At 52.2% G+C, this 27,016-nt stretch overlaps 1 protein-coding gene across 5 annotated transcripts in view; it reads right to left on the bottom strand.

Moving 5' to 3' along the window:
* The window catches only part of UXS1 (UDP-glucuronate decarboxylase 1), a 69,701-nt gene continuing 44,732 nt past the window's right edge, over positions 2,048-27,016 (bottom strand). For 2 of the 5 annotated variants that reach the window (XM_021085666.1, XM_021085667.1), the window contains 9 exons: positions 22,900-23,004; positions 20,951-21,010; positions 18,700-18,821; positions 12,917-13,036; positions 11,272-11,315; positions 7,290-7,350; positions 5,255-5,312; positions 3,621-3,724; positions 2,048-2,889 (listed from right to left, as the gene is read on the bottom strand). In XM_021085666.1, the coding sequence (XP_020941325.1) occupies positions 2,758-2,889; positions 3,621-3,724; positions 5,255-5,312; positions 7,290-7,350; positions 11,272-11,315; positions 12,917-13,036; positions 18,700-18,821; positions 20,951-21,010; positions 22,900-23,004 (806 nt within the window). In that variant the 3' untranslated portion in view covers positions 2,048-2,757. 5 annotated transcript variants of the gene reach the window in all.

Raw genomic sequence — 27,016 nt, 5'->3', positions numbered from 1 at the left:
ATGCACGCTGTCAAATTTAGACACAGAGTTGTACCTAGTATTTCCTTATAATCCTTTTTGTGTGTGTGTTTTCATTCCTAACGTTGGTTATTCATGTCTTCTGTTTCATCATAAGAAGTCTGTGAATTTCGTATTTTCAAAACCCGTAGACAGCATACCATTAGGCCATTTAAACAAGACTCTACTAGGCCATCTGTTTATTAACTGGTGTCATTAGATCACTTACGTTTAATGGAATTATGTTAAGGTTTAAATCTGCCATTTTACCTTTTGTTTTCTGCTAGTCATTTGCTTTTCTTCCCTTCATGTGGGTTAAATTTTTTTTTTTTTCATTCTATTTGGGCATTTGAGCATATGCCTGTGTATAGATTTTTGGTGGCCGCTCCAGGTACTACCTTATAAACGTGTCAAAGTCTACCGGTGTCAGCTTTTACCAGTTTGAGGGCAGTGTGGAAACCTTACCTCCTTTCATCCTCCAAAACATGACGAAAAATAATACAATGCCGTTGTCTTATTTCCTTTATAAATACACTGCAAACCACCAAACTGTTGTAGGTTTTGCTTCGACATCAAACATAACTGAGAACTTGAGAAAGAAAACCCACATTTTTGCTCCTTCCATATTCTTTCTTCATGATATTCCTAAGTTTCCATATTTTCTTTTTTGTTTAGAGAATTTTTATAGTTTTAGGGTAGGTCTGCAGGTAAAAACATTTCTTTTCCTTCATGTCAGAATATCCTGATTTCCCCTCCACTTCTGAAAGCTATTTTCACTGGATGTGGAATTTTTGGATTGACAGTCTCTTCTTTCAGCCCATGAAAAACGTGCCACTTCTCGGGCCCCTGGTTTCTGAGGAACTTGCTGCCATTCTGATTGCTGTGCATCTGGAAGGAATGTGTCACTTTGCCTGGAGATTCTTTTTCTACGGCTTTAGTTTTGAATCTGACCGTGATAGGCATAGATTTCTTTGGGTTTATCTTATTTCAGGTTCACTAAGGATTTTGAATCTGAACCTTTATGTTGTTTTGCCAAATTCAGGAAACTACTGGCCCCTTTTCTTGGAATGTTTCTTATTCCCTGAAGGTATTTTATGAAAATCAAGGGGAAGAAAGTTGAAAGAATGAATGTCACAGAAGCATTCCGGATGTCACCAAGAAACAAGGTAAGAGAGAATCCTGGGGCCTGGGGCTCCCCCAGACTGCACAGCACAGCTGAGCTCCACCAAACTCCCTCTGTGTCTAGGCTTTTTCGTCAGTGCCTGGGGCCCCATTAGTAGTTCCCAAACATGCTTCTGGTCATCCCTGCTCAGTCAAGGGATGACTTAGTTTGGGCCAAAATAGTGACAAATGAAAATAAGAAACCATCCTGCCTCACACAATGTCCAATCTAGCAGTGACCTCAGTTCTAGAATCTCTGGGGGAACTTTGCATATGACAAATAACACCACAGCTTCCTTGGCCTGACCCCAGAGATTCTGTTTGGAAAAACATACCCAATTAAAAAAAAAAAAATATGCCCTGATGACTCCGAAGTACAGGCAAAATCCCTAGTTATAGAGACAAGCATGGACCCCCTGCTGGATGCTTTTATCCCCTTGGTGACTGTGCAGGATTCAACAGGAGGAGCCAACGGACTTGAAAATGTTGTAGCTTTAACTTACTATGTGTTCTTGCATTTGTTATAAAAGATTCCTAGCACTAATCCTTGAAAGCATTCTTAATGAAAGCGAACGCTCTAAGTTTCCACTCCAGGAGCCTGGCTCCCAGGTCATTGGAACAATGACTCTTCTTTCTCCATCTAGCTGGTGCTTCCAGAGAAGGACAAACAATGATTCTAATCTGGGGTAAGACCTAAAATTGCTCCACACGGCAGTGAAAACTGTGCCCAGATTCAGCCGCAGCAGCATCGAAATGGTTCCAATACCCACTCATCAGTTCTGGATTATACCAGCCTGGATGTTTACGGATTTTCTGTAAAATTAAATTCTCCATTACTTGCATCTTCTTAGCCATCCAATGATGCAGCACGCAAAGCAGAGAGCCAACGTTTAAAATGGAAAGTGAGTTTCAATATTTTATTAAAATAGCATATTTAACCACTGTTAACCAAGAATATGTTAACTCTGTCCCCCTCCCCCCAGTATGCAGCACAACACAGTAGTGATTTCAAATATCCTTGATCGTGATAACCAACAGAAAAATCTCAAAGTCAAGGTTGCAACTAAAAACCGGACCTTGGGAAAATTCTGTATGAAAAGAAACACAAAGCTCTCAAGCCGAATTCTTTTATCTGCCCGAGATTAAATGTGGTGTGCCAGCCCCCCCGCCGCCAATACTGCGGAGGCTGCTGCTTCTCCTCTATGCATATAGCAGAACGTCTAAGAACCCACGTTATAAATAAATCAGCATTTAAACCCCATTTTAATGTTCCTTTTCAGCTTCACAAAGAAACCAGTAAATAAAACTGTCGACGACAGTCACAACAGAGGTTCTCACAGCAAGGTAAAAAACTTGAAAACACACAGAGGTGCATCGATGCTATGTTACATAAAAAGACAGATTTAAAAAGTGCAAGGCAAAATTCTGCAGTTGTTTAGGGAGTTTTTAGGCACATCCATTTCTTAAAGCAAGCTTCAGAATGATTTCCAGTTGGTTCTTCATAACACCTGTTTTAAGTCTTTCTTTAAAAAACGAAAAAGAAAAACACATCCTATTAAAGTGTGAAATGGCATCTCTTGTCCCAAGAGGTAAAAGTGTTCAGTTATGGCGCGTCCGTCCTTTTTTTATTCTGGCGGGCTTTGGTTTGGGGATGTACTGGTTATTGGCCTGGTACTCAAGTTCTTTCCGGAAGTAGTGAATCGCTTTGTTTAACCCTTCTTCCAGCGGGACCTGTTTAAACAAAGAGAGGATGAGGGCTGAGGCGGGGCTCAGCGTGGACCACACAGGCCAGAGGCCAGGCTTCCCAGGCGGCCTACACATGCGCACAGAGGCCACTCCCTGATGACGGAACAACCAGTGAGTACCAGCCCCTGCCCCGCCTCCTGCTGGCTGGGAGTCTGCTCCAGGCTGAATCGGGCACAAAGGGCCCCTTCAGCATCACACCCAGGTGTGCCCAGAAGTCCCCACGGACGAAGATGCTGGGGAAGCACCGTCTCTGACCCACACGCCTCGTGCTGGCAGTGACACTCACCCTCTGTACTGTCCTCCCCCCCTGCCCCAGGAACCCAAGCGAGACCCACGACACCACCTGGGAAGACCCTTAATTTGGGGCTGGCCCTTTGAACGGTGAACGGTGACCTGAAGGATAGGAAGGCAGCAGCCCACGTGGTCTTGGGGAACAGGCCTCCCAGGGCGCAGAAGACGACTCGGCACCTGGGAGGCCCCCCCCATTTTCCCATGTCTCACACCCCGCCCTGAGCTCGGCCTTGCATGGGGACCTGTGAGGACCAGCTCTCCCTGCTGCCCTCCTGCAAGGAGCGAGTGCGGTGAGACCTTGGGGAGGCCAGGCCGTTCCCATAACGGGAAGGAGGACACAGGCCGGAGGCCCTGCCAGGCCTGCCACCCAGCAGCGCCCGTGAGGCGCCGACGTGCGGGAGGGGTGTCAGGACCCCCAAACTTACCACCGGTTCCCAGCCCAGCATCAGCTTGGCTTTCTTGATGTCCGGCTTCCTTTTCTGGGGGTCATCCTGGGCTTCAGACAGAAACTGAATTTCACTCCCACTGCCTGAGTTGTTTAAAAAGAAAAGGTAAGAGAAGCATGAACCACTCAGATGTGACTTTCAAGACACGTCAAGGTAAAGTCCTACCTTTGGCTTGCAAGCCACCCAGGGGACAGTGCTTCCGGCCCCACCGTGCATGGTGAGGGCGGGACACAGGGCCCCCTCACAGCGGGGGAGCATAGGGCAGGCCCCGTGTAGACCACCACCCCCAGCCAACACTGCTGCCTGCCCTGCTGCCCCTGGGCACTCAATGCCCTGCGGGAGCCCATCGCCTGCCCTCAGGCTGCCTCCATCTAACGAGTAGGTGCAGGGGGCGGCTATGGGCCAGCTCCCGGCTGACGCTCAGGAGCCAGTCCTGAGCCGACACACAACATGCAGAGGACAGAAGCCAGCCCGGTCCACGTCCCAGCTGGGCCTACACCCCACAGGCCAGCAGAACGAAGCCATTCCAGTGACCACAGCCAGGCTGGAGAATCTGGAGCAAATGAAACAGCTGCTGTTTGGAGCCAGTGGGGCCCACGGCGGTTACAGGGCAGCCACCCAGGCTTTAGCCAAACCTCTCAACTTCCACATTGAGTGTGACCACCTGAGGATCTTGTCAAAATGCAGATTCTGATCTGGGAGACACGGGCAGGGATGGGATTCCACATTTCTAACAGGTGCCAGGTGAAGCTGAGGATGCCGGCCCCAGGCCGCCTGTGGGGTGGACATTGTGGGGAGGCCCAGAACAGGGGCTGCTGTGGTCCCTGGCAGGCAGCCCTCCCCTCTCCTGTCCAACCATCCCGGCTGGTCGCTGGCAACTCAACGCCGAGAAGGACAACCCCAGGACCCAGCGGTTCAAGCGCAGGATCTAGACAGACGCTTCAGGACACCCCGCACGCTTATTGGCTTCAGCTGACCCCAACCTCTTGATCAACCCCGAGAGCAGACACCACCCAGGAGCCAGGCTCCCAGGGCCCCAGTACACCCAACGGCATGACCAAGGGCACAGCCGTGCACACCTGATGTGACAAAGGCCACAGCTGTACACACCTGCAGCCCACAGCTGGCTGAAAACGCACAAGCTTCTTACCCCTCTTGGGGGCCACTCCCAGGTCTACACAGCCTCCCACACTGCCTGGCCAGAACTGCAAGCAGAACCTAAAACTTGGTGACTGATTCTCTTGAGAAACACACAGGCCCGTGTTGCTCTCCTGCTCTCTGAAATCTCAGGCTCATCATGCTCAGCGTTTGGAACCAAACAACGGTCACCTGTGCGGATCTGTGACCATGGTTACGGCTCAAGCACTGGGAACAAAGGTACCACTTCTGTTCCACACAGACCTGCTAGCACAGCTGTGAACCAAGCCAGCCCCTTGGCCACCCCCCACCCCCCTTCATCTTTCTGTTAATTGAAGAAACACAGAAGCGGCGAGGTGAGGTGCTTCTTATCCAGTTCCACTGGTGTGTATTAATTACACACTTTCCAGGCAAGACATTCTCAGTGGAGCGGTAAGTGCGGCCGGCTCGCTCAGGAAGGCCCCTGTCCTACTTACCAACGAGGTTTTTAATTAGCTGAGCGAACTCTAGGATGGTGTGTTCCTCTGGGTTCCCCTGAGGAAGAAACAGTCTCTGGTTAGACGTGTAACCGCAATGGTGACACCCCCACCCCAAACATCCTCCACGAAGCCCCGGGCTCTGAGTCACCAGACCCCTGCCTCCTTAACAGCTCACAGGGGCGCTCTGGCCGGCAGGGGGCTACACTGCACCCGTCTTGTCCTCCAGACCACCCGTCTGGGGCTGGGTCAGGAGCATGTAAGGATGACATGCGTCCCCTGGGCAGGGTACAGGACAGCATTCAGGTGCAGCCTCTGCACACGGAGCCTGGTTCTGGAGGCCAGTCTCCTAAGACAGCCACTGCCTCCCAGCAATAGAGACGCGGGAGCCAGGATGCGAACCCCTACACAAGAGAGCTGTGCTCATGGAGGGAAAGGCGGCTCGTGGGTATAAGGCAGGCTTTCTTTTCAGGGGACTGGAGGAAAACCATTTTCTCCTTCCTCTCATCACATGTTCCAGCAGCCACTCGCCCCACCCCACCACCCCCCACAGCCCATCCCATAATAACAGATGCCACAAAGCCTGGCACCTAGTCCCCTGGTATTCTCCCCTCCCGCCTTCCTAGTCCTTCTGAAGCTGGCAGGTGAAACAGGCAGGAAGGGACTCTGGGTCTGATCGTGAGCACAGAGGGCCCACCGGCCGCGTGTGGGGAACTGGGGAGAAACATCCGTCTTTGCTGGGGCAGCTGGCAGATGCCCTCGGACATTAGGAAGATGGAGGTTCCCAGGCAGCTGGATGGAAAGGGCCCCCACCTTGAAAGGGAAAGAAGGATGTGGCCTCGAAAGCAGAGGAGTTGCCTGGGAGACTGCTGACAAGACACACACTTTAAAGGGCGTGAAGGAGAAATTCAGGTGAGGACGGCGCAGCTTCCTGGATGCAGAGGCGGGCACCCGGGACTCGCCTCATGCTGCTTTTAGTCGCCTGTTCTGTAAACGTGCACAGGAACAGTGCTAGCTGGTACCCGCAGGTCAGTCAACAGCCCTACAGGGAGTGACCTCTCGGGGGGCCTGTTCTTTGCACTGACAGGAACTCCCTCCAACCCTGGAGAAAGTGCTCAAACTCGCTGGTGACAAAGAGAAGTCCAAGAAATTCAGTGAAGTGGCTTCAAGAAATGGGCAGGCACAGCCACACCTGTGTCCTTAACCCCTTGTTGGTGGGGTGGGGCTGAGAAGCCCCTGAAACAGGCTCGGGGCTGCGCCCAGGTGGGGCGGCAGGACGGGCATCTGCTGCCACCAACGAAGGGGAACAACTTGCTTGACAGACAGGCTACACTGGACACCTCACATCCCATCCAGTGTAGACGGATGGAACAGACCCGTTCAGAAGACAGGGACCAAAAGGGGGAGTGGGCTCCAGCCCAACCTGAGCTCTTGCTGGAGAGGGGACTCGGAGGTCGCCTTGGCCGCAAGTCCTCAGGAAGCTGTCACATTGCAGCAGCATCGGGCCAGCTCTGGGTGGTCTCCATGCAGAGACAGGAAGCCAGCAGACACACAGAGAACGAAATTTTAGTTCTAAGTATTGGGAAAGCCTTGCTGCCAGCGGGGACCGGCCAGAAGCACGCCCTCCAGCGCTGGGAGCGCATAAGGCTGGCCAAGAGGTGGGGCAGGACGGCCTGCCCGTCCCTGGGACTGTAGGACTGGAGGAGGGAAGGAGCCGGCAGTCCTGACCAAGTGGGAAGCCGGCCCAACGGCCGCGTCCCCTAATTCCCTAAGCTGAGCCTCCGGAAGAAGTGACGCTTTTTCAGCGATGGAGGAGGACCACGGATCATCCCTCTAGGACACCCGCAGCTGTAGGAATTTCTAGACCCGGCCCTTCCCATGGACAAAGCGGGTTAGCGTTTGCTATGTGGCTCCCCCACGTCTCGCAGACTTTTTGCTCCTCGAGGGCTCCTGTCTGTCCTGGGGTTTTTCCCTCCAGCCACAAGCAGGTTCAGGGAGGGGTGCACAGGCCCACTGGGGTGAGGGGCAGACTCACCAGGTTGACGGGGCTGCTGACGTTGCTGTTCATGAGCGCCACCAGGCCATTCACCAGGTCGCTGGAAGAGAGGGGAGGCTGCTCAGCACCTGCAGGTGCCTCGCATCAGACATGGTACCTCCCAGAAGGAAACAGGACCCACACGGGACCTGGGCATCAAAATAAAATCCTGCACCTAAGAGGGTGAGGGGGTCGCGCAGGTGCCCACGGACCAGAGATGTGGCACTGGGTTGCTTGCTGCTTGCATCCCTTTCTCTTTCTCTCCCCCGTTCTCTGGCCCCTACCTCCCTCCCTTCCTTTTTTTATGGCTGCACCCAAGGCATGTGGAAGTCCTCAGGCCAGGGATCAAATCTAAATGCAGCAGCGGCAACACCAGATCCTTTAACCCACTGTGCAGGGCCGGGGATCAAACCTGGGCCTCCTCGGTGACCTGAGCCTCTGCAGTTGGACTCTTAAACCACTGCACCACAGTGGGAACTCCTGGGGTTTGCCTTTGGGGGCGGGGGGGAGGCAGGTGGTGGAATAGACTGAGTTCTCTGCTTTGCATTTCTGAAATCCTTTAGCAATTAAAAAATAAAAATAAAGTAGGCTCACACCCCAAAAGCTGGTGCTTACATGAGTTTCTCAAGAAAGTCCATGTTTAATGTGAACCCAGGGAGTTGGCCCATATGGAAAAGCAGGTGGTTTTTAAAACCAGATCCTGGGAGTTCCTGCCATGGCACAGCGGAAATGAATCTGACTAGGAACCATGAAGTTGCAGGTTTGATCCCTGCCCTTGCTCAGGCGGTTAAGGATGCAGAATTGCCGTGAGCTGTGGTGTAGGCTGCAGATGCGGCTTGGATCTGGTATGGCTGTGGCTGTGGCGTAGGCCAGCGTCTACAGCTCCAATACAACCCCTAGCCTGGGAACCTCCATATGCTCTGGTGTGGCCCTAAAAAGACAAAGACAAAATAAATAAAACTAGATCCCCTGCAGTGAAAGAAACCCAGTAGGTAATTTCCACACTGGCAAATCACAGATACAGCCAGACAGTCCTGAGTGTTGAAATAACACCCCTGGAGCACCAGCGCCCCCCGCCCTGAGCCCCCCAGCACCCAGATGGGACAGGCAGGGATGTCTGGGTGTTGGGGATGGTAGGTAGTGAGTGACTGGGCTGTGACAGCGAGGATAAGTAAGCACACTTCTGCTTACTGAGGTTTGGCTCTTATTTTCAGAAGCTTTAAAGGGTGGTTCTGTTAAGAAAAAGTTACTTTGTAAAATGACACCTCACTGCCACACAAGCCCTCTCCTAAGGCACCGTCACCAGTGGTGTTTCTTATGAGATTGAGGGCACTGCTCGGGGGTCCAGGTGCAGCTGAGGGCAGGTTACTTTGCTAAACCTCCATGAGAAAAACCTCCGTTTCTGCTTTCCGATTTTCTTGGTTGGGTATTTAGCAAACAAATGATTTCCTGCGTATTTTATAGGAATGTGCCTAACGTCTGCCCTGTTCTCAATGATCAGACCCAGGAGCAAGTACTGTTGTCAGATGAGTCCTCTTCCAGAAATTAGCAAAAAGTCACTTCGTCACTATGGTGGTAACTACACCCCAACATGCTCTCTGCCAGCATCCGTCTCTGCTGGCATTTGGAAAAGACATTTAAAGCTGCCATTCAGTAGCTTCTCCAATCATTTTTAATATTGAAATGGGGGGGTGTCCATGTTAAGCTGGAAGATGATGGGCTCATGCAGTTGTCCTCATGGGGGGATGCATCTTTCATGCAATAAACTGGCAACTTTTAAGGTCAAACCTGAATCTCTTCAAAGTGTCATTTTGACAAAATGACTCTTTAAGGACAGCACAGCATGCCTCCATTATTGTGGGAGGACCTGACTGTGAAAACACCACTCATGGTCATGTCACAATGTTACCTAGGGGGCACTATGGTCACCCAGAAATGGTCAGCATGTCACCCAGAAAACGGCAAAATGCCGCTCCAGGGCAATGGTGGATTTTTGAAACAGGTTATTTTAGTTCACTATCTCTAGATGTAGATACAGTGCATTTTTTAACTGAGAAGTCAAAGAGTCTCAGTTTCTGTAAAATAGTCTATTTAAAGAAGCCCAACTCTGGCAGGTTAACCATCTCAGCCATGCCTGGGGGGACTGAGTGGAAGCTGGCAAAGTCTGGTCGAGTTGAGGCGGGGGGCTCACCAACTCACATCCCACTAACAAGAGGCGAGACCAGTAGACAAACAACTTTGGGGAGAGAGGGCCCCCCACTGCATTTCTAGTGACACGACGGAGGCTGTACACTGACGTCCCAGTTGGTAATGGGGAGGTGGACTGGGCTGGCTGGGCAGTGAGGCACGGCCTGTCCTGGGCTGGAACAAGGCCCACTGCACCACTCGATACTCAAAGGACTTTAAGTATCCATATGCCGCTGGAGCAGCCCCAGAAATGGCAAAAAGACAAAAAGACAAAAAAAAAAAAAAGGACTTTAAGTACCAGCAAAACAAGCAAGCATCTGAGGCTACTTTAAATGCATGCTGTAGCTGATGTCTTTGAGATAACAAGAAGAGTCAGAAGAACGGCTTCCATTACTGCATAGTCTTTGGACTATTCCATGAGGGGTATGGCTGAAGGAGTCTGGGGGCCTTGATGAGGATGGAGGAGAGTCGAGGTGACTGTGGGGTGGAGGCAGGTCACTACGGGATGGCCCCAGCGTACGGAGTCCCACACACGTGCTCCCCAAAGACATGAGCTGTGGGCACTTCTGCTGCTGGGCTAAGTGCTCTGAAATGAGACCCGTCCTGCTGGTTCCTGAATTTAAGAATATTTGGGCCACAAAGCGGGCCAGTTACATGACAGTCCCGGCCTTTTGCCCTCTTGGGCAAGATACTAATGGCGGGGAGGGAAAAAACACTGATCATTATGTGTATTTATTCACAGCTTCTGGACTAAATGTGAAAACTAACACTAGGTGGCTGTGTTTAATTTTTTTTTTCCCCTTTGCTTTTCAGGGCCGCACTTGCAGCATATAGAAATTCTCAGGCTAGGGGTCAAATTGGAGCTGTAGCCGTCGGTCTACGCCACAGCCACACAGGATCCGAGCTGCATCTGTGACTTACACCACAGCTCATGGCAGCGCCAGATCCTTAACCCACTGAGCCAGGCCAGGGATGGAATGCACATCCTCATGGATACTAGTCGGGTTCATTACTGCTGAGCCACAACAGGAACTACTAATTTTTCTTTTTTTAAGAACCAAACGGTGTGGCTGCCCTGGCTGAGGTGGGGCTGGGGGCTGCCTGACCTGCCATGTCACTCGCCAGCATCCTGGGGTGGCTGCAAGACGCTGAGAACAGCGTGTCTGAGTGACACATTCCAGGGTATCTGCCCTGAGAAGTGACAGGATACAGCCCCAAACATAGCCAGACCTTCCAATGGCCCAGGATGCCAGGAGCCCGGGCAGATTTCCCACCACCTGGCTCCGTGGGAGGACACCATGGCAGGTGTGGCTCAGGTAACAATTCTCCCCCTCTTTGCCTGCACTTTAGAACCAGCTGCCCCTGGAACCAGCCCATGAAAAGTTAGCTTTAGGAGGATTCCCAGGAAGACAGCACATATTCCCACGGGAGACCAGTGAACCAAGCTCATCAACACATTCTTATCTGTGCTGAGTTTCAGCATCACATGTGACAACATCAGGACACCTAACCTCTCCCCTCCCCGTCCCGAGGACAAGGTCGCCCACCCCAGGAGCCACATCTGTAGGCCTGAGGCCTGTGCTGGAGTCACCGTGTGACCCCGAGGAGACACTAGGTGGCAGCAGGAGAGCAGCCCACGGGGCTTCTCATCACAGTCTAACCTCTGATCTAACCTTCAGACACAGAGCCCAGGGCTGCCCGGTGACGGTCAGGGTTATTAACTTTCCACCCAGCCCCAGGGTCATGGTTGGGAAAATGAAGAGGGAGTGGCCCGCACAGGTGTGTGGGGTCTTACCTGACATACTGGAAGGCCCGCGTCTGCGACCCGGATCCGTACACCTGGGGGAGACGACAGTGAGGGCCTGAAACCATGGACGGGGGCCTTCGAACACAGGGGCGCCCGACCTCAGCACTGGCATCCAGATGGGACGCTGTCACACCTGCATTGTCACTGAGATGAAGGTGCAGCTTCCCCGGAAACCACCTCCAGGCTGTCCCCATGCCTGCCCCGAGCTCTCTGTTGGAAGCTCAGGGAGCAGCTGGGATGCTCTCCTGGGAGGGGCTGCAGGGAGGTGCTGCCCTCAGCTCGGTCCTGGGGATCCACGCCCCCCGCCCCCCGCCACAGTGACAACCCATGGTAAGCCACAGTTTCCACCTTTAATCAGAAGGAAGAGACTGAAGCAGAGGCTCCTGGGGGGACCCTGGACCCCACAGTCACAGAACAGAGCCCCCGGTCACCCGCTCCCTGGCTGGGGAGGAAAGAGGGCAGCTGTGGTGAGGGGATAGGCATACTGCACCCCCTTGTCTCCCCAAAAGGGGTGTCCAGACAAAGCCAAGAACAGGCTGGGCAGTGGGAGCCGGGGCTTCCCCAGGGCAAACCCACATGGCAGAGAGGGCTGCATGACCACAGCAGGGCCATCGTGGCCGAGGCTCAGAGCTGGGCTGAGAGAGGGAGCAGGTGGTGGGGAACTCGGTATCCAAGGCCCAGAGCAGGCCTGGCTCACACCCCCACCAAGCAGCGTAAACTCCCCTAAGAAGTGCACCTCGCCCTGGGGGGCGTGACAGGTGACACTTTTTGTTCTCAATCGGCAGTGGTGCAGCCAACACACCCGAAACGCAAGCACACGCAGAAGAGTGTGCAGAGCACAGACTCCAGGCACAAACACCAGCAGCCAGCGTTCAGAAACTCATCTGCCCTCTGGGCCTCCACCCCACCATCTGGAAAATGGGGGCTGTCTTGTAACCTGCACCCCCAGACCCACTGCAGCTTCAACACAGAAGACGGTAAACTCTCCTGACACAGCAGAGAGGGCGCAAGGGACACAAGGAAGGGCATGGGCGAGCAGCTGGTGGTTCCCCAGGACGTACTCACTGATGGGCAAACGCCCTACATGCCTGTCACAGCAGGAAGCTCATCGCTCTGGAGACCCACCCAATGGCGAGCATCACAGGCCACAGGTGCAATGACAGGATGGGGGAGGGAGAGGCAGGAGGGAAGTGGAGCAGGAAGCGGGTGAGGAGAAGAGTGCAGAGGCTTCCCCAAAACCAGCCAGCCAGCAGTCCCCATGAGGGCGGGCAGGAGGCCCCTGAGGAGCCGTGGGGGCAGCAGGGCCACGTGTGACCAGATATGAGGCCACCCAGCTGTGCTCACCCTCACCGCACACCCCAGCTGCTGCCCCGGACTCTGCTGGATTCCAGAAACCCCCTGGGACAAAGGGGCCCAGCAGGGGGAGGGACCTGAAATTGCCAGGACCTGAGCCAGATGCACCCACCTGGGCAACCCCAGGGCCCAGGCAGCCCTCAGTGCTGGGGGCTCTGCAGGAGCAGGTGACTCAGTCCATCCAAGGTTGAGGCTCCTGGGTGGTCCCTCCAGGTGCCCCCCCGCCCCCCACCACAAACCCCTGGGCAGGTGTCCCTGAGCCTGCCGGCTGGCCACCTACCGTGAGCGGCTCCCCCTGCAGTGCCTGCAGGATGAAGTTGCTGACCACCCGGCCATCGTTCATGTGCATCCGAGGCCCGAAGGTGTTGAAGATTCTGGCCACACGCACCTCCACACCCTCCTGCAACAGAGAAGAGGCTGAGGCGCGGCCCCACCCACAGAAACCACAGCCCTTCAAGTGCACGCGTTCCTCTGCCCATGAGATGCTGTGTTCTCTGTAAGCAAACCTGAAGCCTGCAGCATCAGAGGGGTCTGCGCCCCGGACCCACATCCTAAGGCCCCGCCATGAACATTCTGCAGAAAACCCAAGAGACGATTAGGAAGCGCGAGGGGACAGTGTTTGGTATAAATTTTTCCCCAGCAAATAAATACTTTATCTGGGACCAAGCTATGCTTCATTTTCATAAACGCTTTCCTGTAATATTTTGTATAAATTTCTCACTCCATGTTTAAATGTCTGTGAATGTATAATAGCTGATTTGAAGGAAAACAAGAGAGCACGCTGTCTCCAGAAGGTAGGGGCACAGGAGCTGCCTGGTCCTAAAGGGCTACGCTGTGCCCACATCCCCAATCCTTTCTGCTCAAAATCTCAAGGCAAGCTGCACCTGATAGAGGCCATCAGCTAAATGGCCTGGGAAGTTACAAATGAACATTCTTTACAAGATTGCAGACCTTCGCTTTCTTGCGAATGTACTTTTGATGTTTCCATTCTCATTAGAACAAACATCTATTACTTTCGTAATTGGGGAGAACAGACTCCAAACATCTAATAGGAAAAGTATGTATTTTTTAACTCCAAAGCCTTCTGCAATCTTTCTTCATTATTAATTGAAGAGACTGCTTTCTCATGAACAAGTTAAATACCTGTATCACACACTCTGCCTTAGTGGGCTTTCATAGCACTGCTTCTAATTTGTTTGATCCATTAGACAGCAGAAGGGCCTCCCCAGGAGTCCGAGGGGAAGTGGGATGGTGGGGGAGCCCTGGGTGCACCTGCCAGGCCACCCCGTGTGTCTCTCAGTCACAGGGAAATAAGAGGGGCTTCCTTCAGGGGGCTGATATACGAGTCCGCCCTGAGCACAGGCCCGGTGATGACGACTTAGTGGCTACTGGTGTCTGACTGGTCCAAACAGTTCTTTTCAGAGTTTTCCGTTGTGGCCCAGTGGGTTAAGAATCCGACAAAGTGTCTGTGAGGTGGCGGGTTCGATCCCTGGCCTTGCCACAAGCTGCAATGTAGTTCACAGCTACAGCTCAGATCAGGCATTGCTGTGGCTGTGGTGTAGGCCGGCAGCTGCAGATCCGATTTGACCCCTAGAGCTTGGGAACTTCCATATGCTGTGGATGCAACAAAAGAAAAAAGAACCAGTTCTTTTCTGACTCTACACATCAGAGCTGCAACAGGCTGGGAATCGGATGGACCCGGAGCCAAAAACTTCTGAACAGTAAATATGGCACGTGAACGGCCAGGGGCTGGAACTGCTGGCCGCCTTGCCCAGAGCAGCCTCATCCACATCCCCCGCACTGGACAAGCTACCCTGAGGTGGCTGGGAAGCCTGAATCCATTGCACGGCCGGCTCCCAGAACCTAGAATGCTGTGCTGTTGCTAGCTTGCCCCAGCCACACGAGGGCATGTGTTCACATGGGCTATGTGGATGAAGACATGAGCTAGAAGTTCAGGTCCATCCAGCAGTAAACCCACCCTTTCCTTCCAGAACCAGGGAGCACTTCAAAAAAGGGGAGGAGCAGAGATGTTGATCTCAGTAGATAACCACCCAGATGTATCCACATGCATTGAACTACGAAGATGAGGAGAGGATCAGAAGGGAAGGACTGTGGCTTTATTCCAGGAAGAGAGGAAAACCTCAGGTGTGCTTTGATCCTCCTGGCCCTCCCTCTCCCGGGACAGTCCAGGGCCAGCCTCACCCAGTGCTAGGTTCTGAGACACTGACGGAAGCACTGAGGGGACTGCTTGTTGTAACTTTCCCACCTGAGCCAGCGACCTCAGGTGACGGGCATCTCCTCCAGATGGTGGAGCCGGGACAGCCACATGCTTTCCCAGGAAGCTGGGCCCTCAAGCCCATCCACACCATCATCAGCTCCGTCCCACACACGACCTCTAATGGGATAAATCCACACCAAGGCACACTCAAGCCAGATCCCACCTTGGGCAGGGTCGTCTCCTGAGCACCTGGTGTCAGGACAGAGGCCACCCCGTGTAGCTCTGACACCTGTCCCTCAGGCTGAGTTGGGAGGCTGGATGTGTCTTCCGTGGCAGTGGCTGGGAGGGTACAATGGCCCCGTCTCAGGGCAGAGGAAGGGCCAGCATCCAACCCAAACTCCTCTCCAGGAAAAAGTCCCGGAAAAGCCTGCCAGCTCAGCAGGGTCCCCGCTCTGAGGGGCCAGGGAGCAAACGCACAGCCTCCTGCCCACACCCCATGCTGGACGCTGATGTGGGAAGGGAACCCTAGGCTCCAGTTTGTGCCTGTGGTTCTGCCCCGTGAGTCGCTCAGCTTCGTACCAAGGACCAGGGCAACTCGGGCCAGTGTGGGTCACGCCAGCATCAAACGGGCAGAAATGTAAGAGGACAAGGCTCAGAGCCCCATGGGCCGGCGTGCTCAGCACCCACAGGGACACGGCCCAGGCACCGCCCAGCACCGGGGCTCTGAACCAGTGACCAGCGGCACTAACACTCCAGCCGGGCAGGGGCCGAAGGGCTGCAGGACAAGGCAGGCAGCCTGAACTGCTCCCCACGCAGTATAGGGACCCCTCCGTCCCCAAATAACGTCCCCAGAGGAGAAATGTTACCAGTTTTCCAGGACACACTGTCTTCAGGGAGCAGGACACAGAGGCAAGGGAGGAACCCCAGGAGCCGAGGCCCCTGGGAGAAGCACAGGCACACCCCCAGAGCAAGAGGGTGACATACTCCAAAGGATGAACCCTGAAGGTCTCTTCTGGCCTCTCATGAAGCACCTCGGGTGGGGGAGAGGAACTCTGGGTCTGCAGGGAGACTGAGGCCTTGATGGGGGGCAGAGCTCATGTCCTGAGCAAGATTCTTGGTGCAGAAAGCTCCCCATTGCCCTGGGTGGTAGCCAGAGGGAGGCCACAGAGGGCTGGGGACAGAAGGATATGCCTGCCTGGCAATGGTTATCAACGGCCCTGCCAGACCCTAGCAATCAGCCTGGAGTGCCCACGATCTAGGTCATACCCAACTCACTGCATGGCCAGGAGGGAGGGGGCACCTGTCCACCAGCAGGGAGGCGGGGCGAGCAGCACCAAGAACAGGTCTCGCCAGGTGGGTCCAGGCTACAGTCTCAGCCCCTCAGGTGAACCCTGCTCCCTGGACATTTGAGTCCTTTTAGCTGCCTGCTGAATACTTCTGCTGTTAAGATATGATACCCATACTGAGTTCCTGTCGTGGTGCAGCAGAATCGAATCCAACTAGGAACCATGAGGTTGCGGGTTCGATTCCTGGCCTTGCTCAGTGGGTCGAGGATTGGGCACTGCTGTTAGCTGTGGTGTAGGTTGCAGATGCGGCTCAGATCTGGCGTTGCTGTGGCTCTGGTAGAGGCCGGCAGCTACAGCTCTGATTGGACCCCTAGCCTGGGAACCTCGCAGGTGTGGCCCTAAAAAGACAAAAGTCAAAAAAAAAATTTTTTTTATAATGCCCATACCAAGGATTTAGTTTTAAGTATGCTGATGCCAAAATATAAAGCAAAAGCGTACTCTCAAGGCCACGGACTAGGGGATTTCTGAGATTCCTCTCTTTCAGCTCCGCAGTCCATGGTTTTATGAACAGCAGCCCGTTTGCAGATCCATCCTGTGGGTGGGCAGACCCGAGGGTCAGACTCACAGGACCCTGAGCACCAGCATCAACACAAGCCTGCGTGTTGGCAACTCTACCCCATCTGAAGGCACAAGCCCAATTTACTTCCTCTCAGACAAGCTCAAAATATTCCTGAAAAATGTGATGCCTTTTGATCCAGCTGAAATCCATCCCCCAGAAGAAAACTCACAGGAGCCTCTACGTAGGAAGCCTGCCCTGAAAGGGGCCTGAGAGACTCTGCTGGGAGATTCAATTCTATTTTGAGTACATTAGGATGCTTCATTCATTACAACAAACCCAGAAGAAAAACCCATGTAGAAGGGAAAAATCTCTAAAATGATTATTCACCCCTAGATTTATGTTATTTATATTGTCAACTTTCATATATTAGGTTTGTTCAGAGTAAGGGACATCCACATACTATACGCAGTCTTTTCAATATAATGAGGATCTATACTTAAGAGGGGGTGTATCTTTATGTACAAAAAAAGGCATACTATTCCACCTGGACCATCGTTTTTTCTGGCCATTATTTTTTCATTTGTTTCCAGATAGTGTAAACTGTAACCTCCAAAGTTTTGATGCAGAAGAGCTGGAGTACCAAAAATTAGTCACTTTGCTGTCTGAACTCCAAAGACCCAGAGGGGCCCATCCCGACCCCAGACCAGGCCAAGGTTAGAGGGGCCCACCCTGACCCCAGGCCAAGGCCACAGGGGCCCACCCTGACCCCAGACCAGGCCAAGGTCAGAGAGGCATAACCATATTTGCATGGGGGGGGGGGGGCCCTGATTTCACCCTTGGCAGCAGCTAATATAAAATCTTAGGTAAAAAAATTATTTTCACCTACACTTATCTCTGGATGAGATGGGAACAATTTCTTCCTTCCTGGAGGTCACAGTCTTGGACCCACTGCTCTCCCCAGGAGGGGGCACAGTGCTCAGGGAGGGAGGCTCAGTGCCTGGGGCTCTCCCCGGGGAGGGGGGGAGAGGGGGAGGGCACAGCACCAGGAGCACTCAGTGCTGGGCACCCAAGCAGGGCCGCCCTCCCGCAAAGCCCCTGCCAGCTAAGCAACAAGCTCACCACCATCAGGGACCCTCGGCCTGAGAAGGCTGCTCCTGGGACAGATACCTGCTTGTCTGAGTCCGAGAGCACGGCCACCAGGCCAGTCACAAGCAGTCTGTCTTGGCTCCGCTCCTGCCAGTTACTCACCCACACGTCCCTCTAAGACAGGGCATGTTCAGGAGGGCCCCAGAGCTGGTTTAGCACAGGGACGTCACTAAGCAAGGGTCAGATCCTCTGGACATCTCAGCAAGTCCGCACAGGCTTAGGCGGGCAGGGCAGGGCCCTGTGACCCACAGGTCACATCTTCAGGAGAAATGGGGGCGGGGGGGAGGTTGGCGGGTGGGAACCAGACCTGCAGCTGTGGGGTCTTCCCGCTGCAGCCTGGGGTGAGCAAATCCGTAACACAGAAAGGAGGCCCAGCAGAGCAAGGATCAAAGAAGCAGGAAATCAGAGCAAGAAAATACAAGTAATGATCCCCAAAGAGGCCTGTATTAAAGCCAGAGTGAATTCATTCTTAAACTCATTAGATAACAGAAAATTAAAAAAAAAAAAAAAAAAAAAAAAAAAGAGAGACAGAGAAAATTTGGAGACTTTGATAAAACAGAGGCACTTATTAATGCATGGTGGGCCACCAGGCCTAAAGCTGAGGGTCCTGGCGAGGGTGTCCCCAACCTAAGGGTTATCACCCAAGAAGCCTTTTCTAAAAACAGAGACACACGGGAAAAGCCGCTGATATCACCATTATTTCATGAAAGCGGGAAACAGGGCAACACCCCCCACAGGAGCAGAGTCAGTCTGGGCGTTTCATTCTGGTACACATCTATACATCTGGTACACAGTGTCTGGTACACACAGACACTACTGTGTCTACACCACAGGCTGCAGAGCCAGGTCCATACCTGCTTCATGTAGGCATAACACATGGTCTCAGCGACGCGTTTGCCCTCATCATAGCAGGCTCGGGGTCCTACAGGATTCACGTGGCCCCAGTAGTCCTCTGTCTGTGGGTGGACCTCAGGGTCTGTGAGCAGGGAACAGGGAGACCAGGTTTTCAGAATTTCCTTGATTCAAGTTCAAATGCCTCATCAACAGTGGATATTTACAATGAAGATGGGGGCCTGGGAAAACCCACGGTAAACACCTGAACCTGGAGACACCCATCAAAGGGGACCTTCAATGTCCCCAGCCCGTCGGGACAGGGTGTTCTCACCTCCCGTGTTAAGTGATGACAATATTTCACAGGAAAAAAAGAAGTATTAACAAAAAGCAAAGTCTCTCAATTTTAAGCCTCCCCCCTCCTGTAAATTGTTCTTAACTTTTAGACAGTTGTAGAAACTAAACATCTATGCAAAGAGACAATGGTCCGATTTCCTTTTTATGGAATATAGGATTGTAGTCAAGTGTGTGCTTATTGGAAACACCTTCAGTGTCTGGAACACGATGGCTTTCACCTATGCCATCCCCAGCAGAGTGCGAGACTCAGTGACACAACCAGGAGGCTCGGGGGCTCCGAGGACAAGCGCCCAATGCCAGCAGCCCATCTCCCTGGCAGGTGTCCACAGTTCCCGATGCCTGCTTCTCCGGTGTGTACATCAATCACACTCAAAGAGGCACCGAGGAGCAGACTAAGGGAGCCTAGTAACAAATTTTTTTTTTTTTTTTTAAAAACACAAGTGCATTTTTGGAATCTGAATTAATAGCTGATTTAGCTAGCACAGCAAGAATTTTATGCAACTGTGCTATGAAATGTGTACATCTTTGCTAAGAGATCTGGAGAAACTCAGGAGCCACACATTACAACTTATTTCTTGTGTATCTGGTAGCTGGAGCTCTGGGCACAAGGGGATGAGAGCAGGAACACGACGGACTCTGAGTGCCTGAGCTCTGCCGGGGGCACCCAGTCCTCCGTATCTGCCATCAGGGTCACAGTTCCTTAAGAAGAGGCACTTCTCCTTTCTTCTTTTTTTTTTAAAGGGTCACACCCGCGGCATATAGAGGTTCCCAGGCTAGGGGTCAAATGGGAGCTGCAACCGCTGGCCTACACTACAGCTCACAAGAACACTGGATCCTTAACCCACTGAGCAAGGCCAGGGATCAAACCCGCGTCCTCATGGTTCCTATTCAGGCTCTCACTGCTGCTCCACGACGGGAACTCCCAGAAGGGGAACATTTTACCACAGGACCAGAGGGAAGCGCTGAGGCAAACACTCCCAAGATGGGACTTGACAGATGTGCTGATGACAGGAACTTTTTGGGGATTTCTGAGGAGGGCTGGGGAAGCTGGACACCAAAAAAGAGACCACGAAGGCAGCTAAGGACCAGGAGGAGGGTAGGACCGGCCCACTGACCTCCCGACCAGCACAGGCACAGCTTTGCCATGACAGAAGTAAACCTTGTCTGGAATCAACATTGGGGAGGCCTGCAGGTGCCCGTCAGAGCAGAGCTGTGGGGGCCTCCAAGAGCCACTCTGACGCCAGCCCGCCACTCACGGGCCCCAAAGACCCAAGCTGCTGGCAGAGTTGGGATGAAGTGGGGGCGGCGTGAAGAAGACGTTGGGGGCCTGGATGGGTGGTGCCAGTGCCTGGAGACGGTGACAAGGACACAGCCCAGAGAGTATCAGCACCACTACTTTTGGAACACATGAGGCAAAGGACCACTGGGGCCAGGGACGGACCTGCTGAGCCTTTGCAGGGTCTAGAAATGGGAAGCACAGGGCCCCACTGCCAGTCCAGGTCCGAGAGCCGTGGGGGAGCAGGGAACGCTCTGCCTTCCCAAGGTTTCCGGGCTCCACCTCCTTAAGAACCTTCCAGAAACTGTCCTCCAACAGGTGAGGCGATTGGCGAACGTCTCCCTACGGAACAGGCTCTAAAGCCGACCCCTGAGCACATGGGGGCCAGCGCTCCTGCTAAGCAGGAAGAAGTTCCCAAGGATCTAGCTTCCGGGGACCTCTGGGCCAAAGACACTTCCATGGATTAAACACTAAGTGGCAGGTGCTGGTTAGCCAAGTGACCCAACTCGTCCCCCACCCCCTGAAGGGGGAACCCGATGCTGAAGCATAAGTGCAGGCTCAGTGGTCCCTCCCTCCTTCACAGGAGACCACATGTGACCATTCGGGGGCGGGGGTGGAGGCGGAGCAATATGCCGACTCACCTCCGTACACCTCCGAGGTGGAAGCCAGGAGCAGACGCGCCCCGACGCGCTTGGCCAGCCCTGCAGAGACACCAGAGCACACGGTCAGCTTCAGAGAAGGAGGAAAACACACTCACATGCTCATCTTGTAGCCACGTGAAGTGGTTTTCTAGTAACGGTGTCTGATCTCCACGGATCTTCAGTTATCACTCCAACCTGCATCTACTTCGGAACCAAAATTAAAACAAACAGTAAGAAACACACAAATGACCCCAGGAAGCACAGTTTAGTGGGACACCTGTAACTGCAGCCTTGGCCAAAGGGAGCTCTGTGGGCTTCATTATAAGGTAGGATTTGAGGAGCTCAGAGATTCTTGCACCCACACCTACCACCCAGTAATTTCACCAGGTACCCTGGCTCCCCGGGCAGAGGCAAGGCCCCATTGTCCCCCAGGACAGTCAGCCTCCTGCCAGCTGACCCCGCGTCCCGGGCACCTCTGAACGTTCTGAGCCAGCTTCCTGTCTGAATACCTCCCCACACCCCCTTGAGGTCTGGCTTCCAGAGCGCCTTCTCCAGAGCAACCGGCCGCATCCCAGTCCCGCTCTGCAGCCTCCCTGCCCACTCGGTGCGGGATGGACCACAATGTCAATGCCTGTGGTGCTCAGGGAAGTATGGAAGGCTCCAGACGCTCGCAGGCACCCTGGCCAGGAGGAACTCACGGCCTTCACCCAACCCCCCTGCTCCCCTTGCCACACCCCCATGGCCCCATGCGCAGGTGCCTTCAGCGGCAGCGGGTGCTCTGGAGGAGGGGTTGCGTGTAGGAACATGGGGTCGGGTGGGGTGGGGGTGGGGTACACGGCAGGAAGAGAACAGCACTGATAAAGGTGTGCTTTTGGAGGTGACCCCATGACGTGCTTGAAATGGCAGCAAGGATGCAGCCTGGCATGGAACTTAGGGCCACCAGCACCACGGGACTCTATCCCTCACTCAGACCCCTCACGTCTGCCAGGCAGCTCCTGGCCAGACCCTATTACCCCACAGGGACAATGGCGGTGACAAGGGACCTGTTTTTTTTTTGGTTTTTTTTTGGTCTTTTTGCCATTTCTTGGGCTGCTCCCACAGCATATGGAAGTTCCCAGGCTAGGGGTCTAATCGGAGCTGAAGCCGCTGGCATACACCAGGGCCACAGCAACGGTGGATCCAAGCCGCGTCTGCAACCTACACCACAGCTCACGGCAACGCGTGATCGATCGTTAACCCACGGCGCAAGGGCAGGGACCAAACCCCAACCTCATGGTTCCTAGTCGGATTCGTTAACCACTGCATCACAACGGGAACTCCCTTTTTTTTTTTTTTCCCTGAATTTTTTTAAATTAAACTTTCAATGTGAGGTAAGTGTGGGCCCAAATGCAGGTGTGAGAAATAATCTAGAGACCCTGGGGCCTTCCACCCACTCTGCCCCAGTGGCAGCAATGGGCAGAGTCACAGCACAACCTGACAGCAACAGTCACAGGACAACTGTCACCACGATGCCACCTGGAGCGAGGGCGGGGGCTCCCCTGCGCTGCCATGCCGGGGGTCTTCCTGGGGCTGCACACGTGTCACCAGGAAGCAGCCACGCTCAGAATATGGGGCAGGGGGGACATGCCGGTGAAACTCCACCTTGTGCTCAGGCCACACCGACCCCCTCCTCCCAGATCAGAGCCGCCAGACCCTTCCCAGTCCCAAGGCACACACGGCCTCGGTCAGGGGGACAGGTGTCACTTGGAGGCCAGGTGGCCACTCCCGGGGTGTCACCGAGGCAGTGCAGGCCACTTCCTACAGTGACTGTACCCCCATGACAAGTTCTGATGGCAAATTAAATGACACTGAGCCCAGCCGTGGGGACGAGGGAGGGCCTGAGGACCACACTCAAACTGGATGCCTGGACTAGGACCCCTGCGCACAGCTGCGAAGCTGGGGCGACTCACCCAGCATGTTCAGCGTCCCGATGGTGTTGGTCTTGAGCGTCTTGATGGGGTTGTACATGTAGTTGGGCGGCGAGGCTGGGGAGGCCAGGTGGTAGATCTGATCCACTGCGGGCAGAGCCAAGCTGTTACTTCCAAGGAAAACACTGGCAACCAAACTCCAAAGTTGGACCGCGTAACAAAGGTGCTCGCGTCCCTCTCACTGAAATTCTAGTTCTTACCCTTCCTTCTTCTTAGAAATCATTTACATTTGCACTGGAAGCACTTAAGACAAAAACAGAATGCCTGATTATAACAAAGATGCGCTGGGCCGCTTGGGCGGCCGGCTCTCCGCTGATGAGACTCAGTCCAAATACCAAGCTGGTTGTTTTCTGAGATCTGCCCCCGATAAAGCATCCCAATCAGGGGGCAGACAGATTTTTCAAAGAGAGTTAAGCATGAATATTAAAGTAAACATTTTAAATTTACCAAACAAATCTGGCACAAAAGAGCCTCTTGCTTTGTTTTTATTTATCTTGAATACAAAAACCAGACTCGGAGGTGACAGTCGGAGGGTGCTTTTAAAGCCTCGACTCACTGGCGCAGAGGCTGCTGCGTGGATGTCACCTCCCATGACCCTCACTCCCTGGGGCCCCCTCCCTCAGAGGGTGGGGTAGTGGTGACCAGGGCACTAATGGGGAGCCAGGCCTGCAGACATGCCGTCTGTGATGTCCCCTACCAATCAAGGGTCAAGGAAAACCACCACCATCACAGGCCGGCAGGAAAGGGGTCCAAGCACACACTGGTGCCTGCAGGGACCTCTGCTCCTGCCCCACCTTCTTGCCAATCAGGACCTCGGCTCTCCTTTCAGGTAACGGCACTTCAGTGGCTACGTTTCAGAGACAACAGGCAACGCAGGCACACCTAAAAAAAGTCCCCACAATACATTCTCCAAAATGACTTTCTCAGAAAACAGCCCCCACCAAAAAAAATGCCCCAACCTCCTCACCCACAGAACATGACACCTGCCCCCTGAAAGTCCTCCGTCACCTCCGGGATGACCTCTCAGGACCCGGGGCAGCTTCCTGACACAGCCCCGCAGGTGAGAGGCGAGGGCCAGGGTGAGGCCAGGCGGTGGGCTTGGTCTCCACACCCCTCCCCAGTGATCACGGTCTTTCAAACGTGAGGGAAGGGAGCCAGATGGCTCTGTGGAGACAGCATCTTTGGGAAGGGGTCTGAGGCTGCACACCTGTCACCAGGAAGCAGCTGCGCTCAGGGACCAGGAGGGGGTGATGGAGCCCAGGAATAGCCTGGGAACACAGTTTTTCCTCCACCAGGATTGCACGCCAGGATTGCACCAGCTTCTGAGTGTTTATTTACATGGCTCCTGGTTTTGCTAAGACTATTCTAATACCCAGTATTTTGCAACAGCCTATAAGGGGAAAGAATCTGAAAAGGAATATATATATGTGTGTGTATATATACTGAATCACTGCACCATACACCTGAAACCAATACAACACTGTAAATCAACTATACTTCAATAATAAGGCTATTCCAGCAAACTCCTAATGTCATTTATTTTCTATAGTTGATTTACAATATTGTACCAATTTCTGCTGTACAGCAAAGTGACCCTGTCACATATGTATGACATACACACACACACACACACACACCATTCTTTTTCTCAGATTAACTTCCATCACAGTTCTATCCCAAGACTGGACAGAGTTCCCTGTGCTGTACAGTGGGACCTCACTGCTTATCCATTCTAAATGTCATACTTTGCAATCACTAACCCCAAATGTGATTTTTTTAAAAAAAGTCTTATTTTAAAAACAGTACTTCTGTAGCTCCATCTCTATCGAAATCTCAAAGGCATCTTTTTCTCATCCTAAAATTCATACAAGAATCTCAAGGGAGTTTGAATAGCCAAAACCATTTTGAAAAACAACAGAGCTGGAGAATTCAGTTGCTGATTTCAAAACACAGTACAAAGCTACAGTGACAAAACAGTGTGTTACTGACATAAAGACCAATAGAACAGAAATGAGAGCCCAGGAATAACCCCTCCTGCCTATGATCTCATGATCCTTGACAAGGGTGACAAACCACTCAACGGAGAAGAACAGTGTTGGGAAAACTGAATACTCACGTGCAAAAGAATGAGACTGGACTCTTCTCCTACACCCCGCACCAAAATTAATTCGAAATGGACTAAGAACCTACAAGTAAGACCTAAGGTGATGAAACCCCTAGAAGAAAACATACGGGAAAAGCTGCATGACCTTGATTTCGGCAGAGATGTCTTGGATCTGACACCAAAAGCCAAAGCAGACAAATGGGATTACATCAAACTAAACGTTTTGGCCAATATCAAAGGACATAAGCCGCAAGGTAAAAAGCAACCTATGGAATGGGAAAAATGCTTGCAAATCATACATATAATAAGCTAATATCCAGAATATATAAAGAAATCATACAAATGAACGAAAAACAAATCAAAGAAGGCAATTTAAAAAAATGGCAAAGTATCTGAATATAATGACATCCAACTAGCCAGAAGTGTACGAAAAAATGTTCAAGATCCCTCAGAGAAACTGAAATCAACACCACAACGAGGTATCGCCTCACACCCATCACAATGGCTACTATAAAAAAAAAAAAAAAAAAAACCCACAACAAAATGAGACAAAAATTGAAAACAACAAATGCTGTGGAGAAACTGGGAGCTTGGTGCTCTGATGGGGATGTCGGCTGCCGCAGCCACTATGAAAGCACTGAGACGCTACTCAAAACATTAAAAACAGAATTAACACGGGATAAGGAATTCCACTTCTTAGTGTAGAACCAGAGGAATTAAAAGCAGAGACTCCAAGGGGTTTGCACACCCGTGTTCACAGCGGCACTATTCACAACAGCCAAGAGGCGAAAGCAACCCAAGTGTCCATGATGAACCAATAAGCAGAACCTGGAAAATCCGAAAGTAGGTATTACTCAGCCTTCCATTCTTTCACAATGGAAGAAATTTTTATTAGAATGAAATAGGGGTTGAAGTTCATTTTGTTCTTCATAAATATTTCCAATTGTTTAAGTACCATTTGTTAAAACAAAACTCTCCTTTTATAACTGAAGGAACTTTATACCTTAGCAGAATTCCATTTATCAATTATGTGTGTAGATTTTACATGTATTTTCTGGACTCTCTATTAAGCTAATCCTTAGTCTTTATCGTTTTACACTGTCATCATCAATGCAGCTCTATAATATGTTTTGATATCAAAACCTGTAAATCTGGAGTTCCTGTCATGGCACAGCGGAAACAAATCCGGCTAGGAACCGTGAGGTTGAGAGTTTGATCCCTCGCCTTGCTCAGTGGATTAACGATCCGGCGTTGCCGTGAGCTGTGGTGTGGGTTGCAGATGTGGCTCAGATCTGGCGTTGCTGTGGCTCTGGCGTAGGCCAGTAGCAACAGTTCTGATTAGACCCCTAGCCTAGGAACCTCCATATGCCTCGAATGCAGCCCTAAAAAGGACCCCCCCCCAAAAAGATCTGTAAATCTTCCAAAATTTTAATTCTTTATATGATCATTTGGTTTGCTGATGAAGTTTAGTTTGCCTGTCGATTTATACAAAAATTCCTGCTGGAATTTTGATTGGGATTGCATTGAATATGTAGTTCACCTGGTAGATAATTGTTTTCTTAACAATATGGTCTTTAATTCTTGAAAATATCTCTTCATTAAAAAAAAAAAAAAAAAAGAGGAAGAAAATTCTGACACCTCCTACAACAACTGATGAAGCTTAGGGATGTTCCTCCAAGTGAAATGAGTGAATAATGCCAGGTGACTCTATGCACAGGAGGTCCCAGAGCAGTCAGATTTCACAGGCAGAAGGCAGCATGGGGGTGGCCAGGGCTGGGGGAGGGGAGTTACTGTTTAAAGGGCACAGAGTTTCAGTTCTGCTAGATGAACAAGTCCTGGAGATCTGTTACCTAGCAATACAGCTAACACTACTGTTATGTACAAGGTTAAGACCGTAAAACAACAACAAAAAAGATACTTGTGAGCAGTGAAAGAAAATGAAAAAAAGAGGATCAGTGCAAAGGGGCAAAGCAAAGCTGAGGTGGAAATGTGGGG

Source organism: Sus scrofa, chromosome 3, assembly GCF_000003025.6.
Source record: "Sus scrofa isolate TJ Tabasco breed Duroc chromosome 3, Sscrofa11.1, whole genome shotgun sequence".
In the NCBI taxonomy this organism is placed as follows: Eukaryota; Metazoa; Chordata; class Mammalia; order Artiodactyla; family Suidae; genus Sus; species Sus scrofa.
Note: the sequence above shows the minus strand (reverse complement) of the source record. Positions and strands in the feature narration are given on the sequence as shown.